The sequence below is a fragment of the Nyctibius grandis genome, chromosome 20 (assembly GCF_013368605.1).
Source record: "Nyctibius grandis isolate bNycGra1 chromosome 20, bNycGra1.pri, whole genome shotgun sequence".
Classification (NCBI taxonomy): Eukaryota; Metazoa; Chordata; class Aves; order Nyctibiiformes; family Nyctibiidae; genus Nyctibius; species Nyctibius grandis.
In genome coordinates, this window is record NC_090677.1 from 4,711,139 (window position 1) to 4,723,412 (window position 12,274).

General features: G+C 48.3%; 1 protein-coding gene across 1 annotated transcript in view; it reads right to left on the reverse strand.

The window, feature by feature from the left end:
* The window catches only part of LOC137672490 (hexokinase-1), a 39,467-nt gene that overhangs the window by 3,774 nt on the left and 23,419 nt on the right, over positions 1-12,274 (reverse strand). Inside the window, exons 9-17 of the mRNA XM_068416736.1 lie at positions 10,945-11,178; positions 9,081-9,385; positions 8,392-8,540; positions 8,172-8,291; positions 6,821-6,916; positions 5,725-5,824; positions 3,197-3,380; positions 948-1,103; positions 166-399 (exon numbers count right to left, since the gene is read on the reverse strand). Coding sequence (XP_068272837.1) covers positions 166-399; positions 948-1,103; positions 3,197-3,380; positions 5,725-5,824; positions 6,821-6,916; positions 8,172-8,291; positions 8,392-8,540; positions 9,081-9,385; positions 10,945-11,178 — 1,578 coding nt within the window. The remainder of the gene's footprint in view (positions 1-165; positions 400-947; positions 1,104-3,196; positions 3,381-5,724; positions 5,825-6,820; positions 6,917-8,171; positions 8,292-8,391; positions 8,541-9,080; positions 9,386-10,944; positions 11,179-12,274) is intronic.

Below are 12,274 nucleotides of genomic sequence, written 5' to 3' on the forward strand. Positions count from 1 at the left end.
CTTGTTGCCCTTTAGAAAACCCTGACCCCCCCTGATTAAGGCTTGTTTTCCCTGGCTCTTATCCCAGCAAGTAAGAGAGACCAGTTTGGTGCATCAAGAGGAAGGATGTACAAGCAACGCACTACAGATCGCAGGCAAACAACTGCTGAGAAGGTGAATACTCACTGTGGATGTAGTTTGTACAGAGTCCCATCCACACCAACCGTTATCTCCAGGTGCTCTAATCCTCTGTTCTCCCTAATTTTATCTACAACTGCAGCCATTCCAGCGCCGCACAGCTGAGCTGCTCGCCTCGACACCGCTCCGCACACTGTCTTGACAATGATACTGTCGTCGCAGGTGCTGTTGAGCCCCAGCTGCTGGAGGATGGCTCGCACCTGCAGCAAGGCTAACCTGTCACTGCAGAAGCAGAGGAGCATGGCATTAAAATTAAAGGTTTCCCTCAGTCAAGCCACTGCCACGAACCCCACCGCACCCGCACGAGGCAGCCGCCCTTGCTGCCAGCGCAAGAGACCTCAGGGAACACAAATCCATTTGAGATTACTTCAAAATACAGAGTTCAAGCAATAAAGACACAAAAATATCCAGTAAAGAAGTGCTCGTTCAGCTGGTGTTCATTCAGTTCAACAATTACAGCTAGACACACACAAGGAGCACAGGGAAATGCCTTGATTTCCTGTGATACTTGATTTTTGCCAAGTAAGCAAATAAAATTATATTCTAAGGGAATCCTTGACAGCCCTTCCCATGACTTAGCAGTGAGCATTGCTAGAAATTCAGATGATTTTGTAGAGTCCTTCTACACATGCACAGGCTCTTACTGAAACCAAAATTATCTCTGGAGACCCAAGCAATGCTCTCCCGCTGTCCCTCCCCTCCAGCAGTGTCACCAGATGAGCATCACCACACTATTTCACCCTGAACAGCCTCCCCTGCAGCCCTCTTACCTCTCAATCTGAGAAAGGAACTTAGTTTCAAAGATATGTCTGGTCTTCAGCGTCTCTGAAATCTGGCCTCTGAACAGGAACCCCCGTTTGGTGAAGTCAATCAAAATATTGCGGACTATCTCCCCCAGGTACATCCCACTGATCATTTTCTCGTACCTGCAACGAAAGAGCAACGCAGCTCAGAGGGACGCCGCTCACATTTGCAAAAGCAGCATCACAGCTGCGTTACCAGCCAGGTGTCCTGTCTGCACACATCTGGGACATGAAATATGCAAAACAATTTACACAGAAGAGCCATTTACTAGAAAAACTGGGCAAGAAAAAGCACGAACACTCAGTGGGGTGCCTTTTGAACCCATCTACAGGCACATCTATTCCTCACCACCATGCTCCCCCAGCCAGGCTGTTGTTAATGATGGCTGGTAGTTCTCCCAGATGGAAGAAATTAAAACCTGTCACCATAGAGCAGAATGGTGCCCAGCTGAAAGCCAAATTTGCCGTGCATCCCCCAGTGACAGCCCTGAGTGGATCTCAGGGAAAACTCATCTCCACTGCACAGTGTCTGGAAGCCCTCTTGAAGCACGACTGAGACCTTCAACAGAAAAAGCTCAGTGGCTCCGTGCAGCAGAATTACAGGAAAACCACAAGGTACAGTCACTGTGCAGTGTTTTTAAGGGGGTCCTGTGCTGCAACACCCTGTGAAAGATAAAAGATGTGAAAAGGTACGTCCGGCATGTTCGCAGGGTCACTGACCTGTAAACTAGCAAGCTGGGGGTCCCAGGGTGGTTAATGCTTTTCAGTTAATTGCAGCACCTGGTTTCCAGTAGGGAACCAGTAGTCCAAAAACCACAGGGAGGAGCCAAGCTATCTTGAACCCCTCTTGGCCCCTACTTTGCACACAGGACCCGTGTTTCCGACTTGCAGGCCTGCCCCCAGGATAAAGAGAGGGAGTATCTTCCACCTGCAGACCTCTCCTGGCACACGACACGGAGCAGTCCATGAGCGATGCTCGGCACCAGCCCTGTGCCGAGGAAGGCAGGAGTCTGCTTCGCTTTCCTTCCCCTCCAGCATCATTCTGGTTTCAACGGAGCATTTTGGAGTCTGTGACTGAGCTGTGCCCTTACTGATGAGAACCGAACGCTTTTCCATCTATTGAAAAGTGCATTCGGTGATGCACCCTTTATTTCACCTCCTGAAGCTCTGAAGCAGGGTTTCTGCCCTGGATTGAGCAGAGCCCAGCAAGTCATCCTGCTGGAAGCACGCCACTTAGTCCATTTAATACTATGAGTGCTCTCAGGCTTGTACCCAGCAAGTGTCCTCCCTCTTGAGTGCCTAACTCTCTCTGGAATAAATTATTCCCCCTGGCAGCCTCTGCTACTGCCTTTGGCTGCTTACTCCATGCCAACTCTGCCGCTGCACCAGGCTTGCTCAGCGTCCACCTCTCTGGGTCTGTTTGAGCCCTAACCTCTAAAGAGCTTCCCAAGGGACCTGCCGACTTGTCTGCATCCATCAGGTTTTCAGGCAGATTTACTCTAGTCACAAAATCTCTTTAATAGCTCCTGGCATCAAAGCATTGCTGCAGAGAAATTATGAAAAATCGCAGTCATGGCATGAGAAGTCCCAGCCAGTTTAATCAGCACTGGATACACCTCCTTGTCAGCCCTTTGTTGAAGGGGGCAGGGAAGGACTTACCCAAACAAGAGCTGGACCCCCAAAATGGGATCCAATCTCCAGGGCCAGTAAAGGCAGGTCCTCTAACATGCCATAGATCATCCAGAAAATTGCCTGAAATAAGACCTGGCTGCAACTACTACAAAGCTCCTGTCTGCTTTACAGTGAGCAGCTCCAAGCTCCAGCCATGCTGGCTGGTCTAGGCTGAGGGTTTATAGAGGCAGAGCCCTCTACAAAGAGAGTTCAGCTAAACGAGATTAAACTGAAACCAAGAGCAAAAGAATGACAAGCTATCTTAACTCCCTCAGTACAACACGGGATGAGAAAAAGGGTCTCAGTAATTTCAAGACTCTTGAAGATCTCACCAAAACCCCGCTGCAGTCCCATGGCAGCAAATAAGTTGCAAAAAAGGAGTGACCAGGGAAAGCACAGAAGAAGGAGATCCCACAGGATAGCAGGGCTGCAGTCATTTTTGATTCCTAACCTCTCCCTTCTCCGACTGGGAGAAATCCAAATCTCTCTTAAAAGCACTTAAGGCAGCCTGGCTCACACTTAGCACACCATTTATCCCACAGTACCTTTGCTTTCCAGCATTTAGTGAATAGTCATCAACCGCTTTGTCATATATTGTCCTGATATCGTCCAGGCATCCATTGTCCCCGAACGCTCCCCACTCTGTGTTCACGCACATCCGTCCTTGCTCACCATCCACCATCTCTATGTTTCTCATCTCTTCCATGTAACAGGCATTGCTGCCAGTTCCTGTAAGAAGAAAATACTGAGATGACTCTTTGTTTGGAACAAAACAACACCAGAAGAAGCACGACAACCCTGACAAAACCTTCTTGGGGATCTTGAATGTGCTTTTTCTGAATGATGAAGTCAAATCATCATTTGAAACGTCACAAAAACACTCCACTCTTCAATAATCCTGAATTGAGGGAGAATGTTACTGCTGTGGTGGCACTGCTCAGGGTGGCTCAGAGAAGAGGCTCACCCAGGCCAGCTGGGCTGAGGGTCCCACTCTACAGGGAGGAGCAGCAGCACGGTACTTTTGGCACACCAGTCCTCATGTGCTTCTGAACCCAAAAGCGCAGCAAGCAACCAGCTGGATTTTGAAGTTAGGAACCACCCTTCCACAAAGCCCATGGACCCACAAAATTCAGGGGAAAATTTGCTGATCTGAAACCTCAGCAACTTCTGAGGCATCAGGCAAAGAAAACCCCAGGGGTTTTACCAGCTGATTGCAGGGTATTTTTCAGTTCGTGCTTGTTTTTTCCCTGATTCAAATTGCTTAAATAGTTTATCTGGCAGGAAGGTTACTTCCACGTTGAAATGATGCCATATCTGATGCTGCTTAAGGGGGATCCTAAGGAGCGTGGCAATTACGAAGTGCTCCATGTACACAGAGACCTTAGGGAGCAAAGCTTCATTAGCAAAGAGAGGCAGCTTTTGCTGCTACCTGGGGCAAAAGTTTTCTTGAAGTTGCCTGCTGAACTCTCATTTAACCCTGCATCACAGATTCTGCACCAATTATATCAGCAAGTCTGTTTTCCCTTGCTATTTTTTACAGTATATACCAATAAAGTCTGAGCAAAAATAGAACCTCCCACAGTACTCCTCTGCTGCAGGAGAGCTGAGCCACAGCACAGGGTTTAGGGGGCAGAAAGTCTGGGCTTGCAGGACCAAACCAGACCAACCCTGTCTCATCATCCAGAACGAGCTAAGTAAGGGCTGTCTGAATAGGTGGATACCTGTTAAACACAGGCCGTTAGGCTGACAGGCTTTTAGATGATCTCCTGTTGCCAGCAGATGAAAAGCAGAGACTTGGTCTCATCAATGGCAGTTTCCAAAGTATTCAGCAGTGGAGACTCAAAGCATCAGCTCTCCTAGGCAGGACAGGTGGCACTGGGCAGAGAGAGGGCACCAGTGTGACGTGAATAGTCACACTTGCAAGAATATTTTTCCCTGCCAAGCAACAGCAGGAAAGTTCACCCACCTCCCTGCACTGGGGAGAGCAGGGCGACCGCTGGCTTGTGCAGGCTCCTCAGCAAGCGCCGTCAATCTGGCCAAGGCAATTCAGGCAGGGCAGAAGGAGCTGTCAGAGCCCCGGGGCTTTCGTTCTCATTATCCCAGATGTACCCAGGCCACCTCCGATCCCCTGCTCTGCACACAAGCACGCTGGGTGGAGAGCATAGCTGGCAGGGCTGCAGCAGACCATCCTCAGAGGATGCTCTCAGCACCCCAAGGACACGCTGTCCTTCCTGCAGGGAACTCTGTCCCTGAAAACACACCACCCACGGAGCTGCACAGACACGGCTTCCTACCCACACCGCACTGTGCTGACTCATCCTGGATATTTTCCAACTGTCTGGAGGAGAAATCGGTGGTGTTTTATTTTCCTACAAGCCACCTTGCAACTGAAAGTGTTCTTAAAGCTTGCAGATGCCTTGTGCCCTTCTCCCCCACTGAAAGCTCATTTCTCTGGAGAGCTTTGGGAATTCACACCGCCTTGTGCCACAGGCACCCCAAATGTGGTATTTTCAAAGGCACCGGCAGTCGCCCGTGGAATTATTTCAGCTGTCTCACTGCTGGGAAGGGAGCTGTCAGTCGCTGCACTTTGTCTGTCAGAGCTTGCCATCACATGCCATTTGGGAATTGTGGCTGTGCTTTACAAGTTTATTCCGAGAGACCACATGCTCAAGGGAAGCTGTAGGCTACCTGCACATCCCCACAGGAAAACTCTTAGGGGCTAAACTAACAGATACTCCAGGAGCTGGTGAGGCTACCTAAGCCCACGTTTGCTCGCTTCCCAAGTGGCACAGTGCCTTCGCAGTTAAAACAGGCAGGATTTGTTCAGCATTACAGCCTGTGCTTATCTCAACTGATCATGCACAGGACTAAGCCGGCTGTTGAGTTTTGCTCTTAATTCCTTCACGCAGCTTGCTTCTGAAGGGATAGCTGTTAATCTCAAAGTCTTTCACTCCTGGACACCCTAGCTATACTTTCAGTTAACCACAGGGATGTCTCCACAAGGATACAGACAGATGTGTCAACGTGCTGTTCAATAACAAAATGCCAAATAAAAAGCAGTTCTAACACATACCCACAATGAGTCCGATTTCACAGTTTGGGTCTTCATAAGCACAAGTCATCATTGTACCCACTGTGTCATTCACCACGGCCACCACATCCAAGTCAAACTCCTTTGGAAGAGAGAAATAAAACAGTGAGAATTCTGGCTTTGTGGCAACCCCTCACACCAAAGGGGACACGAAAGGAGTACAACATTGGGAGCTCTGTCAAAGTACACTGGAAACAAAGAACTGGAAGTACCAGCCTGATTTTACACATGCAGAAATAGGAACTTAATCTACTAGCAGGTAGCTAAGGCTCCTCACACGCTCTACCTACAATAGACTATGTCTTCAGAAAAAAGTATATTCCTGGCTGTTCTCTTTGGCTTAGATTTTCAGTACAGATCTTGTATACAGGCACACAGCAGAGGGCTATCGCCATTCTCTAGTACAGCAGCGTGGTAGCAAACCCAGTAGCAGAGGTTTTTAAGATCCTCTTTTCACTTTCTGATAAAACTCTGCTAAAATTAATGCTCTCCTCAGGCTATTTTTCTTCCCTTCCTAGAAAGATGCAACTAAGCTGCCTGAAGCTTTTTCAAGAACAAGGGTTGGGAGGGGGGTAAATTGTCATTTAGGGTGCACTGAGGTAGATTCCTGCAATCACTACATTGAAAACTGCCTTCTCCATGCTCTGATGCAGTGAAAATTGCCACAGGGTTTGAAAGAAGCCTTGAAAGTTCTGCCAAATTTAGCAAGTTAGAAGCCTCTGGGGTAAAAAAAAACAAGCAATGAAACAAAATCCCCAGTGTGGCTCATTTTGAGTAGCAATTTTGGTTTGGTGGCTGAACTCTCCCACTGCCAGTGCACACCCTCTAGACCATCCTACGCGGTGGTCAGGCTACATGCCAGCATCAGAGCCAGCACAGCCACACGGCGTCGGGGGCTGCTGTATCTGGACCTGCTGCAAGGCAAACACCTTCTGTGCAAGACAGGAGGCACAGCCCGTTTCCTCAAGGCACACAAACCCTGCGAGAGGGAACCAGCCTGGCCCACGAGGTCTGTCAAGTCTGGAAGGGAGAGAGAAGTAGGAGGAGAAAAAGAAAACAAAACCAAAAGAAAAATCACCTCTCTTCTTTTAATTCCTTCTCTAAGCAAATACACCACATCTTCTCCCTCGCAGTCTGTAGCTTTGAAGCCTTTTGTCCAATTGAGAAGGATACCCTAAAAAGAAAGAAAATACGTTACTGAGTTTCCTGGTGCACTACAGATTGCCCCCAACATCCTAAAATCCTCTAAGGGATGATCACTGAGCATTTCTACCTAATAACTTCCCTTCATTTGCTCACCTTCCCAGCCCGTAAAAGCACAAAATCACAACGCTTCACACAGGTGACGACAGGTTATCGCACACTGCTGCGACCCCACGGTCGCAGCAAATGGCCATGAATATTTATGGCTCGTCAGTACACAGACTCATAGAAGCCCTCAGCTCAAAAAGGTTCTCCGGTTTTCACCAACATGGGTGCTACGTTTTGCTGAACAACCTGTTTACTCTCTCAGTCACACTCCGAAGCCTCCCTGGCTTGACCAAGCCTCCTAGCATCAGCAAGATGACAGCATTTTAGAGCTGGACATTTGAGTGCTGCTCCTAACATCACTGCCTATTTCTTCCTTCCTTATATATGAATATTGATCTTATTTTTGCTAAGACTCAAACATTATTCTATACACTTGACATTTCAAATGCTTTAGTGTGAGTTTATACAGAAGAGTCTCTATGAAAAGGAATATCTCTTTATACATGTGGAATTTGCATCTAAAACTACTAATCATGCTTGGTCTCCAAATTTCCAGAGCAATGCAAGAAATAAAAAAAAAAGTGTGATAGAAACAGCAAACTCAAAAAAAAAAAGTGCAAGAGAAAATATGTCTTTCTTCAAAAGAAGTGCTAAGTAGACAGGAAACTGTTAACAGCTGCACAGGTGGGGTTGGTGGAAGTACGTGGCAGTGAAGAAGTTAAATATGAAAGCGAAGAGAAAAAGGGTACGCTGCAGGCTACACTGTCACCCGCAGGGTGACACAGCCAAGCACACCCTGGTCCATCCACTCCATCCGGGGAGACCAGATCAGCTGGAGCTGGCAGCAGGGATGGACTTTTGCTCACTGCTTGCAAAACCCAGGAAGTATCACAGTCCAGCAGGTTTATACTATTGGGAAAAACATGATACCTTAAAAAAGGGAAATCACCACCATGGAAAATCTAAATGCTCTTCTCTGTCACAGCCGTGGGCTGAGCAGCATTTGCATTACTACCTTTAAAGGAACTATTTATAGGAGCAGCTGTACTAGTCAGGGTCAGAGCACGAACCCTCCCCTTGTACAACCTTCTGTAAGCATCACATAGATGACACGAAGGCAGAGGAATCAGGCCTAGCGTAAGCACAAAAGCAGATTCAAAAGGTACTAAGGAACTTACAGCATCCAGACTGGTCTGCTTGCAAGGGAAGGAAAACGTGAAGCCCAGAGGAAGACGTGCGCCTTTTATCCCCATATAATCCAGGAAGTCAGAAATGCAGGTAACGATGTGATCAAACAGCTTTGAAGAGAAAAGTCAGGCGTTGGAAGTTGCACGTTACACGCTCTTAAGAAGGTATTTAAAAAGTACGGTGCTGCAAAAGAGAAACACAAATACTCACCTCTTCTCCCGTTCCCTGCATCACCTCTATAGGAATGGCATAGATCTTGTTGTGCATCTCAACTGTTCTCCTTTTACCACTGCGGATTTTCACCAGCAAAACTCTAAAGTTTGTCCCTCCAAGGTCAAGCGCCAGAAAGTCTCCGTTCTCTGTAAAAGAATATGAGTGTGTATTTAAAGAACCATAAGCAAAATCTTAAAATGTGCTTTTCCCAGAAAGCGCTTTGATATAAAATCTCTTCGAAACTCTGAGTTGGGAAGATCTTCATCAAAGGGGGATTACAGGTGCTGCTCTGATTCTTCCAGCCCTTTTTTTTGTGGTTTTTAGTTTTGTTTTGGTTTAAACCAACAAGGGAAAAAGGACCCACCTAACTGTTCCCTAAGAGAACGCAGAAATCTGGCCAGCTACCCTGAAATGCAAAGAACTACCCAGGAGCCCAGCTATGGTTTTCTCCCCCCAGGCCCTGGCTTGCTTGCACCCTGGGGCAAGGATGTGGGGCCGAGCTGCCAGCAACCAGCACAAGGGCAGCACAGGCTGGGATTTCCTCCTTTGTACAGCTCAGGGGGTTCCTCCTTCACCACGCCAGATCTTCTCACTCTCCACCAAACCCAAACCCCATTGCTGGAAGCCCATTTTGGGCACCCCACAGCTGAGCCGGTGCCCTCACTCCAGCAAGGGCGTGCCTCTACCTGTGCCATCCGGTGTGCTGCGGACGAAGGTGGGCAGCATTTTCACTTTGGCAATCTCATGAGTCTTCTTCTTCAGCCCTGCTTCCATCTCCGCCCTCATCCTCTTCTTCACCTGCAGCAGCTGCTCGTGGGTGAGCTTGAACTCGGCCAGCGTCTCGTCGATGAGCCGGTGCTGTTCCGACAGCCGGTACGCCACCGCCGTCACCATCGCCGCTCCCTTCCCGCTGCCGCTCTCCGACAGCAGGAACCGCACTTCCGAGTCGGGCACCAAGCGCCGGGTGGTCTTGTGCAAGCGCCGGGCGTACCTGTGGGGAGGGGAGGCTGCAGGTCTGCCGTCTGCATTGCTTCCCCCACGGCCCCAAAATCTACGCTACCGACACAGAGAGACTGCAAGGGGAGCAGGGAGCCTCATCATGCCCAAACTAGCTACAGCCTCCCAAGTAGGAAAACTGCCGGGGAAGAGCAGTTCTTCCCTGTGGCTTCTTTTCTCCTGAATTTCTAAGAAAAGCCAGCAAAAAGTAGGGGGGAGCATCAGAGCCTCATCCCCTGAACCTGACCCTAGATGGGAGAAACCCCCTGGCTCCAACGCTGCTCCAATCTCCCCTCCTGGGGTCATCATCAAGCTGTCCTGAACCCACTGGTTTAGATGGTGTGGAGAAACAGTTCAGAAACAGAAATTGCCCATGTATGTTATCTTAACACACACCAGACCTGCCCATCTGGAAAAGCCAGTCAAAACAGCATTCTTGGAAATTTTTGTGTTTGCCAAAATTTTATGTTTTTCTTTAACGAAGGAAAATATTTTTTTCAACAAAATAATGAGAAACTGAAAATGAAACGTTAAACGTATTTCTCCTTCCAAAAGTTTCCTCACAAATGACACTCAGCCCTGCCAGCCAGCTCCAATGCCAAGGTTATGTCCTGTATGCTGTGCATTCCTCCCCTTCGGTACCCACAGCTGAATCCTACAGCCAAGACTGGAAACTGACTTGTTATCACGTTATTATTTACTAAATAAAAGCCTTTTACTATGTGTGCATAAACCACACCTGCACACTTCTTCCATTTCCTTATTCTTAACTTGGAAACCCTCATGCAAGTGCACACAGGCCAGCAGCTGCTGCTCCCAAACATCCACAGCATTAGGGCTTGGGCACTGGGCTTATTTTTGACACTAAGACTCACATCAAACCCTGCTACAAGGACCAGGTACACCCACAGCAGAAGAGCTCAACTTCCTCTCCAATTTCTACATAAATCTAAAAAGCTGTTTGATTAAAAATGTAACTTTCAAGATGGGGAAAAACAAGACAAAGCCAGTTTTTAAAAGGCCATGGAAATGTAAGCACCATTTTTTCCCCCTGGTTTCCACATATATCTTCAGAAAAGCTTGAAAAAAATAGGGTTCAGCACAGTCATTTTCAAAACAACTGAGCTTATACTGAAAGTAGAAATCAAGGTGCATTAATGCAGGTCTCTTCGAAGCCCAATTCACATGCACAAAGTAATATTTTGTACGAAGAAACTCTCCTCCCAAGATGTCTATCGAGATCCCTTAAGGAATGTATTCAAACCTCCATAGTTTTCATGGATATTGCAGTATCCAGTTACTCAAGGTTTTGGTTCTTTTCTTTGTGGTTTTGTTGGGTTTTTTTAAATCTCACCCTACTTCTTCAGTTAAAGACATCTCTCCTCCCCACTGCGCTCCCCATCTCATGCTAAACCCCCACGCTCACGTTTAGGTGCCTCATCTCACACCCAAACCGCATGCCTGGGTGACATCTGGGGGTGACATGCTCGACCCTTTGCAAACCGGAGGCCATGGCAGGTGAAGAGTATTAACAGCAGGAGCGGAGGGACTCACTGTGGATGCATCTTGTAGAGGGAGCCATCAACCCCCACGGTGGTCCGGAGGCGGCCGACCCCTTTGTTATCCCGCAGCTGGTTGAGGATGGCACCCAGCGTGGAGGCTACCAGGTTGGCCGAGCGGAAGGACACGATGGTGCAGACGTGCTGGACGGCGATGCAATCCTCGTGGGACGGCTCCACCCCCAGGCGGGTTAAAATTTCTTTGGCTTTGTTCAAACCTTCTTTGCTCCTATGAAGAGAGAGCAGTAAAGAGTATTCCTTAGTGGGGGAGCTCTAAAATGCAGGACTGAGGCGCATCCAACCATGGGTGTCCCTGCCTGGGCTTTGTGAAAGGGGTTAGAAAGAAAATTTCTTAGGGATCTGGACTGGGAAGCTCCATGAGGCTGGAAATAAAATGCTCTAAATATGCATTCATTCACAGATAGAAACAGCTTTCCATTAAAGCCTGCTGCAAACCTGCCACCTCCAAACCATGCAGCTCCAGGTACTACAGCAGCCGCCCTACGGGCAGGATTACTCCCATACGTACCCAAGAGCCTGCCCTCCTTCAAGTTCACTTCCCACAAGGCAACAGGTACATCGTGTCACTGGAATCCTCTTGAACAATAATCTCTCCAACACAGACCACATTTTCGTTGTGCCAGATGGTCAGACCAAGTCTCATACCAAGCGAGGTTCCTGTACTTCGAAAGCACGAAGCACGGGACCGGGACCAGCCTCGTCCTGCGGAGCCAAGGCATCCCCCCAGGAGCACAGCACGTAGCTCAGGCTGCAGCTGGTCCAACAGCACCAGACCCGAAGCAGAGCAGCAACCCCATGACAGCTCCTTCAGTGCATCCCCAAGAAAGTCAGCAACTTCCAAGCACTTTTACAGACCTGGAGGAATTAAATGCTTTTTCATGACACTGATGACTTCAAACAGCTTCTGCTCTTCAGAGCAGGAAGCCTCAGCCCCACAATTCAGCACAGGGTACACCTAATCCCATGCTTGCCTGTTCATATGTCTCAATGAATCAAGCCCAGTGTGAAAAACAAAACCCTGAGTGAAGGTTGCCCAAGTGATTTCACCCTAATGGGTCTCTTTTCAGGCTTTTACAACCTCACTGTATTTCTGCCTCTTGCACGGCTTTTTCCCACATTAGCACCCAGCCTGAGAGCAAAGTTTCTGGCAAAACTTATCCACGTCCAGCTCAGTTATTTCCCAGACAAAAACACAAGGAGTATATCTTGTCACTGCTAGCTGCACTCCATACATCTTTTTAAGGACTCTTGCATCTTGCTAGCATCAGCTAGAAATTTGAAGCTGCACAGGGATGTGCCTCCTA